Here is a 23,514-nt window from a genome sequence, read left to right on the forward strand (position 1 = left end):
GGAAAGACGGTGAGACTCCAACTAAAGGTAACCTTCCACGTACAAAGCAGCAAGGCCCAAGGAGGCTGCTGCCAAAGTATAGACACACTTCTTAAAGGCTCTTAAAAGTACTACATGAATAAATTCATGAGGTCTTACACCAATTCTCCGGTGTGAGTGGCGAAAATACTTACTTCTCTGGTGAGCAAGTTTCCAGTTTACGGATAGTAGCATGCATGGTACACAGCATCTTTTATAGAAAAGGTGAATGGCTCTAAAAAGAGCCTTTGGGGTTAGGCTACCACACGCTCATCAGACCATGTATGCTTTCTCCCCACCAATATAGCATGCGAGCTGGATACCCTTTGGCATGATGGTGACCCGCTTGGCGTGGATAGCTCACAGGTTTGTGTCCTCAAAAAGGAGGCCCCACGAAGTAGGCCTCACAGGCCTTCTGCAGCGCCATCACCGAAGAGCTCTGGAACGGCAGATTGGTCTAGTCCTGCGCCATCTCAGGCACCAAGCGCTAAAAAAAAAAAAAAAAAAAAAAAGGCAATTTGCGGATCAGCAGCTCTGGCAGCAGCGAATCTCGGGCAGGGCCACGGTTATCGGCCGGCAGCGATAGAGTTTCTTCACCCACCGGTGCTGGGGCGGGCCACTTTGGTAGCATCTGCTTTCCTGGGGCCTTTCCACCAGTGGACTTGAGAGCTGTCCGCTTAGAACGAGCCATCACAAATCTTTGACATTAGAAAGCCGATGGGAAAATGAAAGCTCCATTCTTTTTCCAGAGACAGAGGCCTGTTCTGATTGGACAAGGCAGTTCATTCCTCTCCATCTCACAATGTTCACTCTTTGAATACAGGAACCTCCTCTGCGTTTACACTTATTGTCAGAATCTTTCTCTATCCTCCCCTTTAACTCTGTTTTCAAATTTATTTGACTTTCGCTTTTTTTTTTTATTTAAAATGTTCTTTGATGGGTTGCCCCGCCGAATTTAAGGTGATAACTCTTACTTGCAGTGTTATGTATACATTTGTATTTTAGACTGAAACTGGTTTTCTTTTGATCAATTTTAAGGAGCGCGCTAGATGTAATTGGCCAATGGTTTTGGTTTTTTCCCTTCATTTACTTTCTGAAAGGTAGGTTTCACCACAATATCTTTGTCTACTTAAACTTTAGGTTTTTAATTTCAAAGATGTGTTCCATATGCGCTATCATGCCTATTAACTCATTTATTAATACATCTAGTTTAAATATAAAGCACTCATTATTTAATTTAGCTGTTCCTGCAAAATAACCACTTGTGATTAGTACAAAAAATTATGTGCTGCTTCAAAATGACGAATATGAAGAACAGCTCAATGGAGCCAGAATTGGCTTGTTAAAAATGAAAAACACAGGGCGGCGCCTGTGGCTCTGTGGGTAGGGCGCCAGACCCATATACCGAGGGTGGCGGGTTCAAACCCGGCCCCAGCCAACCCGCAACAAAAAAACACCCAGGCGTTGTAGCGGGCGCCTGTAGTCCCAGCTACTCGGGAGGCAGGGGCAAGAAAATCGCCTAAAACCAGGAGTTGGAGGTTGCTGGAAGCTGTGTGACGCCAGGGTACTCTACCGAGAGGGATAAAATGAGACTGTCCTTAAAAAAAAAAATAAAAGGAAACCACACAAACTGTAAAGCCATAATGGTCTGCAGGCGATCTTGTCCCATTAAGACGCAGAGAAACATTTAAGTGTAGTCTGTTTTTATTAAGATTTAAACGTGTACTTACAGTATTAGTTGAGTGCTAAATTTCCTCCAGCATTTAATAGCTTTGCCATCTTAAGGTTAGAGTGCTTAAGTCTATTCAAATAAATAGAGAATTCTCCACATCTCTGTATTTACATAACCATTATGACCTCCTTAAATCAAAACGTACCTTTAATACTGTTAAAATATCTGATCCTAGGATTTAAAAAAAAAAAAAAGTAGGGAAAATGCAAGCCCTTTTAACGAATACGTGGTGGCTCTGAAAAGAGCCTTTGGTTATAAATGACGACTTTAGGGACCAAAACACTAACTTCCCATATTTACTTGCCCTTGGCTTTGTGATGGCTTTCAGTCTTCTTGGGGAGCAGTACAGCCTGAATGTTGGGTAAAACACCACCCTGCGCAATAGTAACTTTGCCCAGCAGCTTGTTGAGCTCCTCGTCGTTGCGGATAGCTAGCTGTAGATGGCGTGGAATGATACGCGTCTTCTTGTTGTCCCGAGCCGCGTTACCCGCCAACTCCAAGATTTCAGCGGTCAAGTACTCCAGCACTGCTGCCAGGTACACCGGAGCTCCGGCTCCAACTCGCTCGGAGTAGTTACCCTTACGCAACAAACGATGCACTCTGCCAACCGGAAACTGAAGGCCAGCCCTTGAAGACCGAGTCTTAGCTTTGGCGCGAGCCTTGCCGCCTTGCTTTCCGCGACCAGACATCTTCCGACACTAACAAACCTGCTCTGCAAAGAAAACAGAAATACAGATAAGAATTTTCTTAGCAGATGAGAAGCTATTATACTTGCAGACTGAATTGTAAATTACGCTATTTGATTGGCTACAACAACCTCAGAACGGTAACCAATGGCAAAGAGGACTTACAATCACTTAATTTGCATACCACAGTACAGCCTGGAATTTTTTATCCAATCAAGGCCTACGTTTTTCAATCCCAGTTTTGCATACAAGCCCTACAAATAATGCCAGCCTTAAGCAGACACATCATTTCCCTTTACCTTGCAAACGCATCTTTTAGCTGATATGCCTGAACCAGCTAAATCTGCTCCTGCCCCTAAAAAGGGCTCCAAGAAGGCGGTGACTAAGGCACAGAAGAAAGATGGCAAAAAGCGAAAACGTAGCCGAAAGGAGAGTTACTCTGTGTACGTCTACAAGGTCCTGAAACAGGTCCATCCCGATACTGGTATCTCTTCTAAAGCCATGGGTATTATGAACTCATTTGTTAACGACATCTTCGAGCGGATTGCGGGCGAAGCTTCTCGTCTTGCTCATTACAACAAGCGCTCAACTATCACTTCCAGGGAGATCCAGACAGCCGTGCGCTTGCTGCTTCCTGGAGAGCTGGCCAAACATGCAGTGTCCGAGGGTACCAAGGCTGTCACCAAGTACACCAGTTCCAAGTAATTTCAGCGCCTGAGAGGATTTTGTAACCAAATACAAAGGCTCTTTTAAGAGCCACCAATCTCTTCGGCATTAAGAGTTGTAACTAGTATATCTTGAGTTTGGTTAGCTGTTCTGTGGAGTTAAAGGTAGTGTACAGTAAAAATTTATAATCTTTTTGACTGGCTTATAGAAGAAAACCTATACTATACCTAGTGAACAAGTATGTCTGTCACATCTGCCTACATTGCCACTGAGGCTGGCCAAAGTGCTGTCATGTAAGCTTTAGTACAAATCAAGGATAACTTTGGCTTCTCTGATGGAGAAAAAAATTGAGTGCTAGGTAAAGAAACACTTTAGGTCTGGGATCTCTACTGTAGTACATTTTTTTAGGGCTGATTTACTAGCTTGTTTTTATTCTAGTAGACAAAATGATGGCAAATGAAAAAAACATGCCTCTGGTTTAAGACGGCCACCTTCCAGTCCTGCACATGTCCTATAAAAGGCCACCTTCCAGTCATGCACATATCCTATAAAAAGCTTAATTTTAAAATCCTATAAAAGCCTTAAATTTTACAGGTTTCTCCTAATTTACAAGCCATATGTAAGGTTATAAACCGCCATGAGTGGCATTCTGAGTAGAATTAATGCTGAAAACGTATGTAAAAAATAATTGAGAATTTCACTTACGTCAGGAAGAAAGTATTACGGTATATTCTTGTATCCCTACTGAACACATAAATGCAGAAACAAAAAATATTCAAATAAACCAACACAAAAAATGAAAAAAAAATTAGAATTGAAAATACCAGATACCTTTCTTTACATGATAATTCGCATTGTTGTTACAACAGTTAATGTTTACTTTCTTTAGTCTCAGAAGTATTGATCTAAAGTAAGGTGTACTACATTAGGGGGTTATATAAACTTTATAAAATAACATACAAAAATGTGTCCATATTTGGTTTCTGCCCTTCCCAGAGCAGAAATTATGTAGTTTTCTATCAAATTCTAATTGACTGCAGAAGACCAAATAATGCCACCTCAGTGATGCTTACATCCTAATCCCTGGAATTGGAATTTGTTAGATTACATGACAAAGGGCAATTAAAATTGGAGATAGAATTTAAATATACCAATTGGCTGGCCTTAAAATGAACCCACTATAATCAGAAATGTCCTTAAAGGGGGAAGAAGGAATTTGAATAGAGAAGCAGAGAAAAGGCAGCGTGGGAAAGATTTGGCCATAGATTTGAAAATGAAGGTAAAGGATCATGAGTTAAGGAAAGAGGATGGCCTTTAGGAAGTGAAAGACAAGAAAACAAAGGTTTTTAAAAACTTTTGTTAAAGGTTGGCTGGGCAAGGTGACTCATGCCTTTACTTATTCCTAGCAGTTCTGGAGGCCAAGGCAGGTGGATTGCATGAGTTCGGAAGTTGGAGACCAGTCTAACTGAGAGCAAGACTCCATCACTAAAAAAATAGCTTGAGCTTGTTACTGGCACCTTAGTCCCACCTCGGGAGGTTGAAGCAAGAGGATCACTTGAGCCCCAGAGTTTTTGAGGTTGTGAGCTATGACGCCATAGCACTCAAACCCAAGGCAAATGAGACTGTCTCAAAAAGATAATAATAATTAAAAATAAAAAATAAGTAAATTAAAACTTTTGTTAAAATCAAGCTCACACCTTGATTTACTTCAAGGTGAACTAAAACCTTTGGACTGAATCCTGATTCATAGAAATGTAATTATAAATTTGTATTGTTTTAAACCATAAAGTTTGTGATCGTTTTTTAAACCAGCAATAGGAAACTAATACATGATGCATATTTAAAAATAATTAATATATTTAAAATTTCTTAAATTGCAATTTATGTATTTAAATTCAAATATGTAAATACTATTGAAATTATTATAGATACATGTAAATTATCCCTAAATATCCAAAGCACACATGATTTTGAAATTGCACTGATTTTAACAGCAGCAATTTTTTTTTTTTTTTTTTTTTTTTGGAGATAGAGCCTCAGGCTGCTGTCCTGGGTAGAGTGCTGTAGTGTCACAGCTCACAGCAACCTTCACCCATTCTCTTGCCTCAGCCTCCCAAGTAGCTGAGACTACAGGCGCTCGCCACAACGCCCAGCTATTTTTTGGTTGTAGTTATCATTGTTGTTTGGCGGCCCCAGGCTGGATTTGCACCCTGCAGCTCCAGTGCATGTGGCTGGTGCCTTAGGCGCTTGATCTACAGGAGCTGAGCCTAACAGCAGCAATTTTGGTTTGTTTCTGGGGTGTCTAATTTGATTTCAAAACAGAAAGTCTAAATTTTTGAAAGAACACATCACAGAACTCCAGTTCCATCCATGATCTTTTGATGCTATGATCTTTTAAAAATGCTTTGATATAATTTAAAAAACACTTTATATAAACTTTTGAATATTTTATGAAGTATTTGCATATGCATAATCTCCTTTCCCAACCACTAGATCACATTTCTTTTCCTAAGAGATTCCTTATTCATCTTAAGTGTCCTGAGTCAGTCAAGAAGAAAAGTTTACTTAGGCTACAGGAAACTTAGGCTATAGGAGGAATATAGTCTGCAAGCCGCCATCGAATTTACCTCACTTCTGGCTCTCAAAATAAATGTTTGACATACCTGAAGGAACTGATAGTGATAAATCCTTCCTAAACCATAAGTTCTTCAAGGGTTAGGAAAACGTTTAAAATAATTATCTAAGTCGCTGATGCTAAAAGGATATTCAATTAATTTTTTAAAAGTAAAGAAGCAATGGCCCTTTAAATCAAGGGAGGCTTAGTACCATGTACCAGTCAATGTCTAGTCAGAAAAACAAATTATTAAGTTATATTTATAAAGATAATTTAATAAAAGTTACACAGTTATTGGAAGGAATAAGACCAAAACATATTTGAGATATTCCAGAGACAAAAAGCAGAAGGAGAAGCTACATGTAGGCCTGGGAGGACAAGGGAAAAAGTTGGAATATTAGAACGTAGAAGTCTGGGCAGGCCTGTTGGAGCTGGGACTCAGAACTCTGAGGTGTTACAATGAAGGTAATTCTGGGAATGTAGGAAATAAAGCTGGGAATTGGAACCAAGTTCCCATTCCAGGAGGAAAAACATTGCTGGAGTGATACTGACAGGAACAGAGTTCCTTGCCTCTCTTCTCTCCTCCCTTTCAGCAGCATCCCTAGTGTTCCCTATTTTCCTACACTAAATAGGCATGTTCCTGGTAAAAAGCAAATAAGCAAACCAAAGAATGTATCTGTAGGAGCAAGGAAAGATTACCCATTTACCCTAGGAAGGTTCATGAAAATAACTGACAAGAGGCAGATTAATTGGAGAATAGACAAATTTATTTAACATATATACACAGGAGCCTTCAGAACGAACAACCAAAGGTTGCAGGGGAAACTGTCCATTTTTATACTGAATGTATTTGTTTGGAGTTACTGAATGTATTTGTTTGGAGTGCCTAGATACTAAAATGAGAATTACAAATTTTAATGAAGAGGGTATGAAGAAATATAATCTGGGTGTGGAATACAGCCCACCAAGGGGCAACAAAAAATTATGCTACGGAACCACTAAATAGCCATGTCTTTGGCTTTGGGAAGAAAATTCTTTTGGACAGATTTCTCTTGGCTTGGAGATGGAGAACGTCAAGTCTTGAAAATTTCAAACTCTTTCTCACTGGGGTTTCAGTCACCAGGGGCTTTACCACAGAAGCAGCGATATCAGAGACACCAAATATATAGGACAAAGCTGGGCTTCAAATTTAATAGAGGTTGCTACAGTTCTGAACGTGTAGACTAAGACTCCTGTGCAATCATACTAAAGAATTCCAATCATAAAATACTATTATTCAAATGTTGTCTCTCTCTCTCTCTCTCTCTATATATATATACATATATATATATTTATTTATTTTTTTCTGATGTAGTTAAAATGGCCTCAAAAATTCCTACTTGGGTACTTTGGTTTTACAAGATTAGCCTCTCCTGAGAGGCGTTCTGCCTGCCCACGCCCGAGCCTTCGGTGACGTCATCTCAGGTGGCCCGCGAGAGGTGGGGTAGTGGGCGGACCGAAAGTACCCGTAGGCGCCTACAGTTTTCAATTAGGTCCGCAGACCGTGCATATAAGTACATTGCGCCTACAACTTCTGTACTTTCCTGATAGATCTCTGAGGAGTTGCTACAGGATGTCTGGCCGCGGCAAAGGAGGAAAGGGCTTGGGCAAGGGAGGTGCAAAGCGTCATCGGAAAGTCTTACGAGACAACATCCAGGGTATCACTAAGCCTGCTATCCGGCGTCTGGCTCGACGAGGTGGTGTTAAGCGTATTTCTGGCCTTATCTACGAAGAGACTCGTGGAGTGCTGAAGGTTTTCTTGGAGAACGTTATCCGTGATGCTGTCACTTACACAGAACACGCCAAGCGTAAAACTGTAACAGCTATGGATGTAGTTTACGCGCTTAAGAGACAGGGGCGTACTCTGTATGGTTTTGGCGGTTAAAGTGTCTAGCATCCAAAATTGAAGGTACCCAATTCTCAAAGGCCCTTTTCAGGGCCACCCACATTTTTCCGCAGAAGAGTTGGCACGCTTATATACCATCTTTTTTTGTTACGTCCTAAATGTATGGTGGGCTTATGTATAAATCAGACAATAATGAAGGGTGGGGCGGCTGTGCTCGGTGACTTCAGGAGGTTTCAAACCAAATTATTAAGTATGCACTACGTAAATTTTATACATAACCTCACACCCAAGTAAAGCCAAATTTCCTAATATCTTACTAAAATACACTCAAAAAGACCAAGTGAATTTACTGTGACCAAGATGGGAAAAACAAAAGGTAAAAATGATACTAAAGAAAAATAAGCTTTTATGGGCAGCAGAACAACAGAGTGATCACAATACCTTGGTGTTAGTGCCATATGGCTTCTTCCCTGTAATTTAAGCAGAAGCCAGCTTCTAGAAAGCATTACAGAAACTATGCCTGGAATTTTAAACCAACCCTGACACTGATAGGCCAACAAACCCTCTTGCACCATTTTGCAGACATGCCAAACTGACTGGACAAAGGGTTATCATAAACATTCATTACTGATAAATGGTGTAGACCTTAAGCCAGTTTCAGCCAACCTGTGGAGACTACAAATTCTCTTTGTGCCTTGTCGCTTACCTATTGACATAAGGAGCCATATTCCACCTCGCTTAAGTGCCAAAACCCCATCCCAAAGTGAATGTGGGATGTTTTCCCAGTATGTAAGCACCTGACTTCCCCCAACCCTACTCAATATTCATGTGAAACACAGTGTACGGCATACATACCAGCTTCTTCCTTCTGCACAGAGTATACTTTCTCAAGTTTTCCTCAAGGCCAGCTTTCCCTAGGATTGATTCTCTTTTTGAAAATATAGTCTTTTTTCCTTCCTCTGCAGATCACATAGTTTTTTAATATCTGGCAACCACAGGTGGAGTCCGAAGTGACCCCTGATTCCACTACCCTCCACCTTCCCTGTACTGCCTCTGCCAATGTTAGGCAAGCAAGAATATTCTTGAAGTTTATTTGTGCCTTGGACACATTAGGAAAAGAATTAGGTAAGCCTTATCAGATATAAGTTTTCCCGCTTTAAGCTGAAATCTAGGAGACTATTTTCTTTTAGAAAGGTCTACCATCAGATTTGGGACTAAATCTAATTGTAAACTCATGGTCCAGGGGAGAGGGGAGGGGACCCCCACTCCCACCCCTGGAAGTTTACTCACCTTTCAGAGAATGCTTTGGCTAAATGATCCACCAAAGGAACTGGTCATTTGGGGAACTTCATCATCTTACATATTCAAAAACTATGAGGTGAAATTTAAAGAAAAAAAGAAAGAAAAGAAAAGAAAAAAATTAGTAAAAACTATGAGGAAAAAAATTTGTGAATATTTGGGATGCTGGATAAAAACAACTTGGGATGACTTAAATCTTTGTTGGACACAATAAGAAACCCTGATAAAATGATAAAATGGGGTAAACAATACTGGACTCTCCCTAGTGCTTCTAAAGGGGAGAAATTAATTCATAAATTAGTATGTAATTTGCCCTTTACACAATGTTATGAAGCCCTTAAGGATCGTGAAGGCAAATTACTATTGCCAAGGGGCCCCTTCCAAGACTATCTATCATGTCAGTAATCTACTTAGTTGGCTTCCTACCAAATGAGAAAATAACTTTTCAAGCTGCCATTCAAGCCCCTGTAATAATCATAGATTCCATCATTCCTTTCTTCTTAATGTTTATATTACTTATGTGCAAACAACTGCAGTGCATTTGCTTTTGTTAAAAGCAAAATTACAGCATCCCGAAGTATAGAACTGATAGAATAAAGCTGTAAACCTAGGTACAGCCTCACTGCACACACTCGGACTATACAGCTTTGACCCAGGTAGGTGCACATGTGCAAAGAAGCTATGCAAATTAGAAATAAGTGTTACAACCTTACATAAACAGATGTTTTAACAGCAACCTTAAGGCTTATAAATTACCTAATTGGAGTCTGTTAAATATTTCACTGACATGTACTTGTCCCAAGCTTTCTTAGTATAAGTCTTCATAAAACATTTCAATAGTCCTGCCAGATGACAGTTTTTTACCATGTACAAGAAGTTATTGTTGTTATTTTCTAGTGAGCATCTGCCTACCCTTCCTTACCTGGCCTAAATTGGTCAAATGGCTGTAAGTCTCACCACCGCATAAATCCCATCAAGAGACTCAAACTCAGGTCAGGGAGTCTAGGCCACCCTCACATGGATATGGGGCATGATGGGATTCAATGATACTACGGCAGGTTTCAACCTATTGACATAAAAAGTCAAATTCGGGCGGCACCTGTAGCTCAGAGGAGTAGGGCGCTGGCCCCATATGCTGGAGGTGGCGGGTTCAAACCCAGCCCCGGCCAAAAACTGCAAAGAAAAAAAAAGTCAAATTCCACATCATTTTAATGCTAAAACACTCTCCCAAGTTGAACATGGGTTATGTATTACATATATGTTTACCCAGTATACAAGTACCTTTCCTCATGAATACTCGGTAACATCCTGAACCCTATTCAATATGTATGTAAAGCTGACTCTGTAAAGCATGTATACCAGCTCCTACCTCCCTTACTTGGAGGATATACTTTTAGATTTCCCTGAAGGCTATATATATCAAACCTAGGATCTTTTCTCCCTCTGAAAATAGTCTTCTTTTAATCGATGGATTTTATAGTCTTCTGTTTACATTTCATAGTCTTTTGTTAACAATCTATTCTAAGTCCACATTAACTACATCTCAATTATGCCCCAAATGTCCTGGATATCTGGTTTGTTCTGAAGGAACTCAGGAAGTTTGACCCCAGAATATGACTCCTTGGTATAAAGAATATTTTGAATTACCTTCAACAAGAGATCAACAAGCCTTGGAAAGGGCTTTCTAGCTACCTGTATAAATCAGACAAACCCATCAGAACAATTTTAAAGCAGAAATCAATTCTTTGCTCAAAACCCTTCCTCTCTCTGTTATATCAGCATATTGCAGGAAAAAACATCAAATGTGCCAAATTACTTTACGTATAATACCTGTCTCTTAGGTTATTTACAAGTCAATCTGTTTTCCTCTCATCTATTCATTCTCTCAGATAATCTATTTATTGTTCCCAGAAACTATTCATTGCCTCTAAACAGAATTGCCTATATTCCTCATATTCTCCTCCCCTCTGAGAGAAAGATATATAAATTTCTGGACCCCACTGGGATATTGGATAATCACGCTATGATTCTCCCCTTCTGCATGGTAACTACACTTCTTTTATTAATCTAGGGATATCGCCATTATGAAATCAAAGTACCTCAAAAGCATGGCCAGCCCTAAAGGACATCTGTCCTGAACCCCAAGTGTTGCTGTTTTTCTCGACATCAAAGAAGGCTGAGCAGTCAGTGTTCATTCTGTTCTTACTAATGGTTCCCCTTTTTTTCTCTCAAAACCTCATGTTAATTTATACAGAAGGTCAATTTGTACCTGCACAAGACTGGGAAATTTGTTGCTCTTTTCTTCTCCTCAGTTTTGTTCCCTCAAGGTCTGTTCTCTGTTGGAGACGTTGACTAACTTTTCTGTTCCCCCCTCTGTGGCTCATACCTACTACCTACTCTAACATTTCCATATATATGGAAGTTTCATTTATTGGGTTTGGGTACACAGTTAAAACAAGTAAAACATAGTATAGAACTAAGTGTGGTGGAAGAGTACTGAAGCAGGAAAAGTTGTAACATGAAGGGAGGAAGTAATATCTTAAATAAGGTCTTGGAAAACTTGGCTGATAAAGTGATTTGAGTATTCCAAATGGAGACCAAGTTGGAAAGCCTGAAGGTAGTGAAGAGATATTGTGGCTGGGCAAAGGGGCACAGAAATGTGGAGGAAAGACCTTATATGAAAGGCAAATAAAGGTAAGTAGTTCCTAGATGGCCCTGTAGGCCAATGTTACTACTTTGGCTTTTACTCTGAGTGAGGTGGGAGCCACTACAGGGTTTTGAGCAAAAAATTGATTTCTGCTTTAAAATGATCTACCAGAATGCCTGAATGAGAAGACTAATGGGGCCAGGGTAAGAGCAGGAAGATCAGTTGGGAGGCTACTGCGATAAGGAAGATGAGAGATGGCAGTGGCTGGTACCAGTGTATTAGTGGTGAAGTTTGTGGAAAATGATTGGATTCTATATACACTTTAGAAAAGGCTAATAGCTCTTTTCTGAGCTACTGAATACAGGGCACATGAGAAGATAATGTATTGGATAATTCCAATGATTTTAGCCAAAGCAACAGGAATGGAGGTCCCAGTTACTAAAAGGGAGAGAATATGGAAGGATTAAGTTTTGGAGAGAATTGCAGGCTTAGTTTTGAGTATCCAGGGATAGATTGAGGAATCTATTGAGATTATCTAAGAGGAAGACATGAAATAGGCAGTTGGAAATATGATTCTGGAATTCTAGGGAAGAGATCTGGGCTGGAAGCATAATTAATTAGGAGTTCTCAGACTATACCCACCATGAGACTAAAAAAGCCACAAGATAGGATAGCATATCTTTTAGGAAAAACGGTTGGTATTGAAGACAAACTGTTCAATGACTGATCTCTAAGTCAAAGAAGTAAGGAATGTTTGATCTGTATTCATCACATGTGAATTCCTAATTTAGCGTTTTATAAGTGCTTTCTCTAACAGTTCTCCCTATCTCCTATAATTCCCAGAACAAACAATAAATATTATCCCTATTTTACAGATATGGCAAAAGGCCCTTTGTAATAAGAATATGCAATAAAATTAAAATTCCTGTAAATCCAGGCAAGCTAAAAAACAAAATAATAATAATAGTAGCCTATTAAAGCTAAAGCATGGGAAATAACTTTGGGAATCTAGTGATAGATATTCACACCATATCCAAAATGCTTCTATCTTCTCCACATATTTTGCATGCAATTTCAGTTCTCAGGCCTTCCAAAGTCTACCTATAGCACTCAACTCAAGAGCACACTGTATCTGATGCCACCTTTTCTCTTTCCTTAGCTCAGCTGCTCCTGATCAATCTGAGAAGATGAACCAAGAGAATGAAAATTTCTCTCTGATTCTGTTGAACTCATGCTTCCTTGTTATTATGGAGATACTATAAATATGTTGATGATTTAGAAATTAAACCACCATCCTGCAGATTTCCCCTTGAACACCAGACTCAGAGACCCTGCTACCTACTTGACATCTCTACTGGAACATACAACTAATATATACTTCCAAGTTAAACAGGTTCAAACAGAATTATTTGCATTATCTCTGCAAAAACAGTCCCTCTTGTCATTTTGAAATTGGTGAATGGCATTTCTATCCTTTCTTTCAGTTGGAGTCATTTTTGTATTTTTCTTTCACACAGTACATCTAATCCATTAATAAGTCCTATCACCTCCACCTTGAAAACAGAATCCAACCATTTCTCATTAGCACTGCTACCACCCTGGTCAAGCCACTGCTATCTCTTTCTTTAATTATTATAGCACCCTCTAAATCATTTTCTGCTTTTCCTTTCTCTCACACAGAGACAGACAAACTTCAATAAAGGGCAGATCAGACTAGGTCACTGTTATGCTGAAAATCCTCCAATGAGTCTCATTTCACTCAAAGAAAACCCCAATGTCCTTACAAGGCCCCCACTCTCTCGCCCTTTCTACCTTTGGTCTCAAATGCAGCTATTCCTTCTGTGCTTCCTACCCCAACTCCATAGCCCCTCAAAATTACTCAAGGTATACATCTCCCTTAGGGACTATGTATTGATGGTTCCCTGTGTGGGGTCACTCCACATCCAAATCTACAGATTTTTTGTTGGTTAATTTTTGTTTGTTTGGGTGTTTTGGTTTTGCTTGTTTGTTTTTGAAACAAGGTTTCTCTGTAGCTCAGACCGAAGTACAGTGGCAAAATCACAACAAACTGGAAACCTGAAAAAACTCCTAGGCTCAAGAGATCATCCCACATCAGCCTCCAGAGTAGCTGGGATTATATGTGTGAGCCACGGTGCCCAGCGTGCTATGTAGGCCTTGCTTCCTCAGTTTCTGCAGGTTGGCATTTACATATCATCTTCTTTATGAGAATGACTGTGACAACACTGTTTAGCAAACTGCATCACTCAATTCCCTATTATATTTTTCTGTGCTCTTGGGGAGTCTACAGTCTGTTTGGAGAGTCAAAATATACCCTTATGAAAAGCAAAGTAGGATTGTAATAAGATGTCAGAAAACTAATTCAGATCAGTTTTGGAAGTGATAGTTGATGCTTGGACAAGTGGCATGGTGCCAGGTTTCTTAGGTCACTTAGGCTAATGACAGAAATGTGGAGGTTATGCTGGAAAGGGAAGCATGTAAAATTTCCTTGCCCCTCCACCGTTGGTTCTGATTATGTAACAATTCTCTAGTCTTACAAAACCAGTTCTTGGATTGAGCACATTGATGAATAAAATGATTAAAAATTTGAATGAATTTAAAATTGATAAATACTTCCCTATACATGTCAAGTATTTTTATTTCATGGTGGAAAGGAAAATATTTCAAGAAGGAGCCTCTAAAAAACAAATCTTATATATTAGTAGCAATTTTTACAAAGTACTCTGCTTGCTTTTCTCTTTCCTATTAATAACAGGATTGTCTGATCAACTCATCTTTTACTTTACTGTAGATTTTGGAGTTCAAAGGGTGATTTTCCATGTTACAAACAAATTTCTAATATAAACAACATTTAATCGCTGATGGAAGTTATTTTTATGGAAGGTGAAGTGGCTTTTTGACTAATATATTTGCCTGTTTATTGGTTTTTAAATTCATAATCATAGATACTTAAAAAGAATTTATGACATAACATGCACAAATTATGATAGATAATATGAACGTGCTTAAATCCAATTGCTAATGAGGTGTATAGCAAATATTACCAATAACTGTTTTGACCTAATCTTTCTTCCTCCTGCTACTCCCTCCAGGGGTAACCATGGAATTATGTCACTTTCTTTTTTTGGTTTTTTAGGATAAGGTCTCACTTGATCGCCCCCAGTAGTAGAAATGGGGTCATAGCTCACAGCAACTTCAAACACTCTTGAGCTCAGGCGACCAATCCTCTTGCCTTGGCCTCCAGAGTAGCTGGTACTACAGGCTCCCGCCACTTCTTTAGAGACAGAAGTCCTGTTCCAACTCAGGTTAGTCTTTTTACTACTGAGCTCAAGCAATGCACCCGCCTCAGCCTCCCAGAACGCAAACATTATGGAGTGAGCCACTGCTCCTGGCTTATAGTTCACGTCATTCACTCCTTTGATATTTTGCTTATTATTGCTTTTAAAATCTGGTGTAGTTACTCGAATAAAAAGCAATGGGGCAGAGGAAGGGATGGTAAATATCTTAAAGGGCTGCTTTTTCTCTGGCATTTATTCAAGTTACCTGATTAAATGAAGTTTTCCAGTGAGCCAAACTAAATAATCGAAATCTGTGATATTACCAACTAAGGTACCCACCTACAATGCACTTAGCATTAAAGCTCTTTAACTGAGACTGTTGAGTGGCTCTGAAAAGAGCCTTTGGTTTTGACAGTGACTAAACTCACTATTACTTAGAGCTCGTGTACTTGGTGACAGCCTTGGTGCCCTCTGACACAGCGTGTTTGGCCAACTCTCCAGGAAGCAGCAGACGCACAGCAGTTTGGATCTCTCTGGAAGTGATGGTGGAGCGCTTGTTATAATGCGCCAGACGAGATGCCTCACCCGCTATGCGCTCAAAAATGTCATTGACGAACGAATTCATAATACCCATGGCTTTAGAGGAGATGCCGGTGTCCGGATGGACCTGCTTTAACACCTTGTACACGTACACGGAGTAGCTCTCTTTGCGACTGCGTTTGCGCTTCTTGCCATCTTTCTTCTGCGCCTTAGTAACCGCCTTCTTGGAGCCCTTCTTAGGGGCAGGAGCGGACTTCGCTGGCTCAGGCATATCGACACAACCAACCGCACTATAGAGAAAAAGGTGTAAGTGCTTGGCTGCGGCTAGACGCTCTATTTTTATAGACCTTCTATGCAAATGAGGTAGTCAAAATAGCCAAATCTGATTTGAAGACGTTTAGTGACGTAATATGTAAATTTTATTTCAACATGTCTGCTTTGTAATTGGTTCTCTAGTACAAGGACAATTTTAACCAATCCAACGCCGCCTTTTACAATTCCACCCAGCACTATAACTAGCTTCCTATTCCTCCTTTGAGGACATTTCTTTTTTCCTTTTTCTGTGGTTGTTTTGTCTGCTGATAAATCGTTATGTCTGGACGCGGCAAGCAAGGAGGCAAAGCTCGGGCCAAGGCTAAAACACGGTCTTCTAGAGCTGGTCTTCAGTTCCCAGTGGGTCGTGTGCACCGCCTTTTGCGCAAGGGCAATTATTCTGAACGAGTTGGAGCTGGCGCGCCGGTGTATCTGGCAGCAGTGCTGGAATATTTGACCGCCGAAATTCTGGAGCTGGCAGGAAACGCAGCCCGCGACAACAAGAAGACTCGCATCATCCCACGCCACCTGCAGCTAGCTATCCGCAACGACGAAGAGCTTAATAAGCTTCTGGGTCGTGTTACCATTGCCCAGGGCGGTGTCCTGCCCAACATCCAGGCTGTGTTACTGCCCAAGAAGACAGAGAGCCACCACAAGGCGAAGGGCAAGTGAAAACGCCTTGTAGTCCGGTCATCAGTGGTCCCCCGCTGTAGAAATCAAAGGCTCTTTTCAGAGCCACCTATTTATTCTATAAAGTGCTGAAATACGGATTCTCATAAGGATTCTAATTAATATTATCCGCAATAATCCTTGAGCTTTAAAAATGCAAACATTTTTTTCCCTGGGCTTTGATAGCAAAGAGGTTGACATATTTGAGATTTAAGTTTTATGCACCATGAAGTCTGAAAACTGAGTATCTTTATATTTTTACCTTTAACTAAAGAGAAAGCATTTGTAAATGCAGTCCAACTAATTTTTTTTAAAGAGTAAAATTTCTCAAGCTTGCAGGAGTACTGTGCCGTCATAGCTCACAGCAACCTCAAACTCATGGGCTTAAGCAATTCGCTTTGCCTCAGCCTCCCAAAATAGCTAGGAGGGACTCCTGGTGCCCACAATGCCTGCTATTTTAGAGACGGAGGTTTTCCTCTGGCTCAGGCTGGTCTGGATTCTGTGAGCTCAAGCAATCTACCCTTCTAGGCCTCCCAAGTCTGGGATTACAGGCAGGAGCCACCATGCCTGGCCAAAAAATTTTGTCTCAAGGAAAGTCAGTGCCATAGGCTATGCTATGTATATTGTTAAGATAGGAATCAAGATCCATAACAATACCACATTGTTTTGTGTTATGTGTATAGGGAAAACTATATGTAGGCTGGATATCTATGTACCTTAGCTATCAGAAAAGCCAAATATGAATACAGAAATGAGAGAACAAAGAAGCATATAGGCCAGTAAGTCTTAAGGGTGGGCTTCTTAAATTTTGGAAATGATGACATTCACCAGTGATGATTGTTTTAAAAATACTTGGTTATTCCTCTTTTCAGAAAAATGAAATTCACACAATACTCAGTAATCAACATTAAACCTTTACTTTTATGACCTAAATTTAAAAGTAGACTAAAGGAAAATTATTTACCTTTAGGCTCGGTACCCAAGCTCAGTGGTTAGGGCGCCAGCCACATGCACTGGGGCTGGTGGGTTCGAACCGGCCTCGGCCTGCTAACCAACAATGACAACAAAAACAATAGCCCACCATTGTGGCGGGCGCCTGGAGTCTCAGCCACTTGGGAGGCTGAGGCGAGCCCAAAAGTTTGAGGTTGCTGTGAGCTGTGACGTCACTGCACCTACCAAGGGCGACAGAGAGAGATTCTGTCTCTAAAATAAAATAAAATAATAATATAATAATAATAAAAAAAAAATTATTTAACTTTAATGGAAATCCAATCACATGTTTCTTTCTTTCTTTCTTTTTTTTTTTTTTTTTTAGACAGAATCTCAAGCTATGCCCCTGGGTAGAGTGCCATGGCACACAGCTCACAGCAACCTCCAACTCCTGGGCTCAAGTGAGTCTCCTGCCTCAGCCTCCCAAGTAGCTGGGACTACAGGCGCCCGCCACAACGCCCGGCCATTTTTTTTTGGTTGCAGCCATCATTGTTGTTTGGCGGGCCGGGCTGGGGATTCGAATCCGACACCTTAGGTGTATGTGGCTGGCGCCTTAGCAGCTTGAGCCACAGGCACCGATCCCCAATCACATGTTTCTAAAAAGCAATCTGATGACAAATTAAAACCAAACTGGTCTACTCCTAAAAAATTTGTCTGAAAATGCACGGTAAATCAGACCAAGCTTACAGCTGGCAAGTCCACTTGCCCAAGCAGCTAGCCACCACGGCAGTTTACAAGCGTGTGCTAGCTATTGGCTGCAGGAAAAAGTCCTACCGCTAACTCCTGGCACCAGGGCCCTGTATGACATCAGCTGACACTACAGAGCTGCTGATGTCTGCAAGCTGCCTTTCAACCGCCTAGTGCGTGAGACCTGGCAGGACTTAAGGACATACTCGCTCTTCCAGAGTTTGGTGGTGATGGGGCTTCAGGTGCATGATGCCTATCTAATGAGATAATTTGAGGGCAACAATCTCGGGAACATCCATACCAAGGAAGTGACAATCATGCCCAGGCTATTATTTTCTCTGAACTAGAGAAAGCAATATTCAAGGTTAACTGCTTCCTCAATAAACAAATAAACAAGTGTAATGCCATCCCTTACTTTACCTCCCCTTGTGAAAACAAACAAAAATAAACTTTTAGAAATTGGAGTAAGAAGTACATTCACAGATTTTATAACATAGGATGTTTGAAGAGAGTCTTAATTGGGGGTGTAAAGGTGTGCAAACTATTACTTTAGAAAATTGCATATCAAGTTATCTTACAAACTAGACAGTTGCACTTGGTGAGAAGGTGAGGATGTCTATGAAATGGTTTCCAGTGTTAAAAAAGTACAGGAGGTCATTGTTGTGGACTAAGTATCAGCACTAGTCTCCTGGATCAGATTAAAGATCAAAATGGTAAAGTTCCACATTTACAACACAAACTGATGATTATGTGTACTTCTGCAGAAGTTACAGTCAATTCTCAAACAGGCTAGACTTTCAATGGGAGGGATAATAAGGTTTCCTACATTTTAATCTTTGCACAAAAGTAGACTGAGATAACCTGATGTTAACTAAATTATTATTCTGTTGTTCTGTGTCCTCGCCTTACAAGAAAAGTAGCTTTGACAGAATATACTCTTTTTGCTTATCCTTTCTTCATCCCATCACCATCTATAAAGCCAACCCTTTGGGTCAACTCATGGAACACTTTATGACTTTTTTTTTTTAAACAGAGTCTCACTTTGCCACACATGGTAGAGTGCTTGACATCATAGCTCACGGCAACCTCAAACTCTTAGGCTCAAGCAATTCTCTTGCCTCAGCCTCCCCAGTACCTGGGACTACAGGCACCCCCCACAATGCCCAGATACTTTTAGAGGCGGGCAGGCTCAGGCTGATCTCAAACCTGTGAGGTCAGGCAATCTACCCCCTGGGCCTCCCAAGGGCTAGGATTACAGATGTGAGCCACCGGGCCAGGCCCTATTCTATGACTTCTTTAACTGTGTTGTAATTTTGCTGTTTGAAACTATATATTAATTATTAAAAGGAAAGGTGATTTGCCTCCCAACATATTAATACTTCATTGTTATTTTTTTTTTTATAGTGTTTGGGATCAGGAAACAATAAGCCAAAATAAGACCTTAAAAGCAGCCTCAGAAGCAAACGTTTTTCTTCCCTAACAAGCTGATTCAGAAAGGAAAAAGGAGGGTGGGGAGAGGGCATGCATTTACATTTACCTGGAAATAATTAGGGGAAACCAAATGAAATGAGTTCAAAATGAGCCTGCAACCCTATGAGCAGCCTTCAGCAGCTTAAAAAGCAAATATAGATCAATATTGTTTTCACATGGAGAAAATGGTCTTTCATGTCATTACTTTATGAAAGTTATCAAAGTGTAAATTCAAAATAAAAGAAATCTCAAATATACAATAGGTATAATAAATGTGTTTCTTATGTATACTTCATCAGTAAACCGTAGGAGCCAACGGGAAATTTTCCATTGGCCTTCTGAAGGTTCAGTAAAAAATCTACTTGCAAAGGCAGATTAATTAATAAGAGGAAAAACATAAATTTATTTACTGTGTCTATATTGGAGCCTTCAGAATGAAGACCCAAAAATATAGGAGAAATTGTCCATTTTTTGCTTAGGTTCAACAATGTACGGACAGCCTTGTACAAATATGATTGGACAAAAAGAATATGATCTAATACTAACAGAGTGAGCAGGAAACCCAGCAAGACCCATCTAGATTTTTCCTAGCCTCTCTAAACATGCATTCCTTCCTTTTGGGTACTACAAAGACATCTGTAGAATGGAGGCCTTAAGGATGACCTACATTCAAACACAGTTGGTCAGATATTTTTGTGGCCATTTTTTACACAGAAAGACAAAGATAAAGTTCAGGCAATATATTTAGATTCTATGGCTAGTTTCGGGGAAAAGAAATTTTGTTTTCTTTGATCCACTTTTGGGAAAGGGTATTCTAGTTTGCATTACTAGTGTTAGGGTCGAATAGGACTAAGGGACAGGAGAGCAGAAGGTTAGAGAATTTTGCTTCTGAGAACTTTTTGCCTTTGGGGGGTACTGTTTTCTGAGACCCAACAAAAGGAACTGAAGTTACAAGTTACTTCCCCACTGCAAAATGACACTAGGAATGAAAAGTTCTGGTACACATGTGGGAGCTTTGGGGGAAGGGTAGGTAAGAAAGGAGAGGAATGTAGATTGACCAGGTGTCAGTTGCCCTAACACACAGTTGCAAAAGGTTTTATTAGCTTTATTAATATAGCTGAAATGGAAAAGTGAGCCTGGCATACTATCTGGTGCTCTGCTTTAGTGTGAGTCAGGATTAGGGGCATATCCTTAGGGTAAGGATTATGGGTAGGGTGTTTCCAAGAATTATGGCCTACAGGCACTCCAGGAATCTAGGCAGGAATTGCTGCTTTCAGACCTGGTAGTCTAACATGGCTACCTGTCAGGGTTATGAGAATTCCTTTCCTACATGGAAGTCAGTCTACAGGGCATAGATGGACTTTACTAAAATAAACATCTATGAACAATAAACATCTATGGTCTGCTTTAAATCTTTAGCATAAAATTTACCTTCTGATATTCAAAACACCTTTTTTTTTCTCTCTTTTTTGTTACAGGGTCTAGTTTTGTTGTCCAGGCTAGAGTGCAGTGACATCATCATAGCTGACTACCACCTCAAACTCCTGCACTCCAGCGATCCTCCTGCCTCAGCCTCCCAAGCAGCTGGGACCACAGGCACCAGCCACCACACATGGCTAATTTTTCTATTATTTGCAAAGCCTTGCTCAGGCTCTCTTCTGGCCCTCCAGAAGTGCTAGGATTATAGGTGTCAGCCAGGGAGTTTGGCCCTCAAAACATTTTTTGAGATGTAGAAATTAACATTTTCATTCTAGAGACAAGAAATTTAAATGAAAATGAGAGGAAAAAAATGTCACAAAGTCACAAGTCTTCGGCCTCCTATGATAAGGTGTATAGAATATGAAGGTGACAAGCAATGGGGGCATACTTCTCACGAACAAGGCAGCCCACAGCCTCAGGCTCACAATGCACAATGGATTTCAGTACTTTCCTTGCTCCCTATAAGACCATTTTACCAATATTTCAAACCAATTTACTTTGATTTAAAGGGTACAAAATATTTTTCCTTGAAAAAAAGAGATGGAAAAAAATTGTATGCACATCAGATATGTGTTTTAAATGCATGGCTATGTATAATTTCAATGGAGAGGCCATAAATCCTAGATAATTCAAATTTGCAAAGCAGATGTTAGCTTATAAGGTGCAATTGTTTCAGCTCCATGACTGACAGGAGAACTTTGCTAAATGACCTAAATTACCGCAGGTTGAAGAGGATTGGAGGAATGAACAGGAATTCACAAAGTAGTCTTCCCCCGCACCCCCTCCTGCTCACAGATATCTGAGAGCATTTGAGGGCAGAAATTAACTCGGTTATGAACTCACCCCTCCCACCTCTCCATGCTATACACATTTCAGAACATGTATTAGCACTATATAGGTAAAATTAGATAAATAATAGCCTCAAAGAAAACACAAGATAAAATAGATAAGGAAAACGTTAAAGTAAATTTGGAGAATTACATAGGAAGTAATCAAAACCACTAGTAACACTAGGAAGGAGATTAAACACCACCAAGCCAAGTCCAGTATATACTACATATTTGACATTATGTCACCTCTATAAAACAGAACTTCAAATCTGTAAAACATATAATTATTAGCATTGTATTATAGTATGGATACCATTTTTGAAACAAACCAAGGTACAAGTAATTTAAGCACTGAGCAACTAAATTCCACAAGTATCCACTGTACCGTCCGTTTCACACCTAAATAGTTATCACTTAAGTTTAAAATCATTGGTGCATTTGAAACATCACTATTGAAAGGCTTTATGGGCTAAAACAACAAAAATCTAGAATTCAGCAATACTAGAAACCTTTAGAGTTTTAATACGTTGTCTACCATACACAAACTGTTTCACAAATTCTTTGTTGCCCTCAAAAATTCAAATAAACAACTCACTGCCATAAAAGGTTAAATTGTAAAAAGAGAAAACATGTTTAGAAAATGCACTTGAAATATCTTCCTATTAAAATATTTAACATTCAAAAGTAAGGGCTGTGAAAAGAACATCCAGAGACTTAAGACCCAGAAAATGTTTAGGTGGTGCTGGCATACTTGATGTCTGTACTTTAGTAATAGCTGGTGTACTTGGACAGCTTGTGAGGCCCGCAGAATGGGCACCAACAGACACACAGGCCCCTGAGACTCTCTGGAGGTCATGGTCGAGCACTGAAACAAATTTATATCCATGGCCTTCGATCATGGGCCAATGTCATGTCATGACACTGTACCAGTGTCCTGTGTGAATCTGGTACCAAAGACCAGTGTCACTGTGAATCTGTTTCAGCCTCCTAGAGAATTGCTTACCAATAAGATAGAAAATCCAGACTGCACTCCCTCCCCCACCACACACACACACACACACACACACACACACACACGCCCCTAATTCCTTTATCCCATAATTACAATACTGACGAGAATTCACAAATCTAACCTCTGATTGGACCAAAGTAGGCCATGGATCAAGAGTATGTAAATTAGGAGGTCCCAAACCTGCTTGTTTTTAATTGGTTGAAAAAACACTTTTTAGGGAATCCAATAGGTTGATTTACAATACTATGTTAAAACTGCATTCACTACAACTTAACATTAAACGTCCTTTTTTAATTGTCAAAATAGTTGGGAACTGTTGCGTGTGGACCCGAAAACCAAAGAAGTCCTGTTCTTTCAGTGAGTCTAATTCGAACAGCAGTTCTCTTGGATATCTGACCAATTGTCCGGAATATTTCAGGAATCCCGAGACTCGTAGTAGTATAGAGAAACTGCCTGTTAAAACTCTCTTTGTCGCCATCTTACTCAAGGTTTTACATTGCAATTTTTTGTTTGCTTGTTTTGTTTTGGATGGTTTTTGCCGGTATACTGGGCAGGCATTTTGACTTCAAAATAATAATTATAACAGCAATAATAGTATTAAATTATCAGTTTACGTCAAACTCGATATTGAAGCGCCAGGGATTCTAACATACTAGAAATTTGCTGCTCGTACCCAAAATAA

The 23,514-nt window shown here is 40.0% G+C and overlaps 5 protein-coding genes and 1 pseudogene across 5 annotated transcripts; 3 read left to right on the forward strand and 3 right to left on the reverse strand.

Annotated features, from left to right (window-relative positions):
* Positions 1-291: 291 nt before the first annotated feature.
* On the reverse strand, positions 292-709 carry LOC105886885 (annotated as a pseudogene).
* A 1,214-nt stretch (positions 710-1,923) lies between these two features.
* Positions 1,924-2,452, reverse strand: LOC100943445 (histone H2A type 1-D). The gene has a single exon (XM_003788790.2). The coding sequence runs from the start codon at positions 2,437-2,439 to the stop codon at positions 2,047-2,049; it is 393 nt and encodes a 130-aa protein (XP_003788838.1). The 5' UTR covers positions 2,440-2,452; the 3' UTR covers positions 1,924-2,046.
* Positions 2,453-2,744: 292 nt separating this feature from the next.
* LOC100945989 (histone H2B type 1) lies at positions 2,745-3,156 on the forward strand. Its single transcript, XM_003788798.2, has one exon. The coding sequence runs from the start codon at positions 2,761-2,763 to the stop codon at positions 3,139-3,141; it is 381 nt and encodes a 126-aa protein (XP_003788846.1). The 5' UTR covers positions 2,745-2,760; the 3' UTR covers positions 3,142-3,156.
* A 4,154-nt stretch (positions 3,157-7,310) lies between these two features.
* LOC105886899 (histone H4) lies at positions 7,311-7,679 on the forward strand. Its single transcript, XM_012804538.2, has one exon. It carries the CDS (start codon positions 7,329-7,331, stop codon positions 7,638-7,640), a length of 312 nt encoding a protein of 103 aa, XP_012659992.1. The 5' UTR covers positions 7,311-7,328; the 3' UTR covers positions 7,641-7,679.
* Positions 7,680-15,249: 7,570 nt separating this feature from the next.
* On the reverse strand, positions 15,250-15,673 carry LOC100944396 (histone H2B type 1). The gene has a single exon (XM_003788793.2). The coding sequence runs from the start codon at positions 15,652-15,654 to the stop codon at positions 15,274-15,276; it is 381 nt and encodes a 126-aa protein (XP_003788841.1). The 5' UTR covers positions 15,655-15,673; the 3' UTR covers positions 15,250-15,273.
* A 291-nt stretch (positions 15,674-15,964) lies between these two features.
* LOC100942189 (histone H2A type 1-B/E) lies at positions 15,965-16,411 on the forward strand. The gene has a single exon (XM_003788786.3). The coding sequence runs from the start codon at positions 15,975-15,977 to the stop codon at positions 16,365-16,367; it is 393 nt and encodes a 130-aa protein (XP_003788834.1). The 5' UTR covers positions 15,965-15,974; the 3' UTR covers positions 16,368-16,411.
* The last annotated feature ends 7,103 nt before the right edge of the window (positions 16,412-23,514 follow it).

This window comes from Otolemur garnettii, unplaced genomic scaffold, assembly GCF_000181295.1.
Source record: "Otolemur garnettii isolate 467f Iridium unplaced genomic scaffold, OtoGar3 scaffold00029, whole genome shotgun sequence".
Lineage (NCBI taxonomy): Eukaryota > Metazoa > Chordata > Mammalia > Primates > Galagidae > Otolemur > Otolemur garnettii.

Bases quoted from the DNA above. Each gene is read 5' to 3' on its own strand.
- LOC100943445 (XM_003788790.2), bottom strand. From the start codon at position 2,439: ATGTCTGGTCGCGGAAAGCAAGGCGGCAAGGCTCGCGCCAAAGCTAAG.
- LOC100945989 (XM_003788798.2), top strand. From the start codon at position 2,761: ATGCCTGAACCAGCTAAATCTGCTCCTGCCCCTAAAAAGGGCTCCAAG.
- LOC105886899 (XM_012804538.2), top strand. From the start codon at position 7,329: ATGTCTGGCCGCGGCAAAGGAGGAAAGGGCTTGGGCAAGGGAGGTGCA.
- LOC100944396 (XM_003788793.2), bottom strand. From the start codon at position 15,654: ATGCCTGAGCCAGCGAAGTCCGCTCCTGCCCCTAAGAAGGGCTCCAAG.
- LOC100942189 (XM_003788786.3), top strand. From the start codon at position 15,975: ATGTCTGGACGCGGCAAGCAAGGAGGCAAAGCTCGGGCCAAGGCTAAA.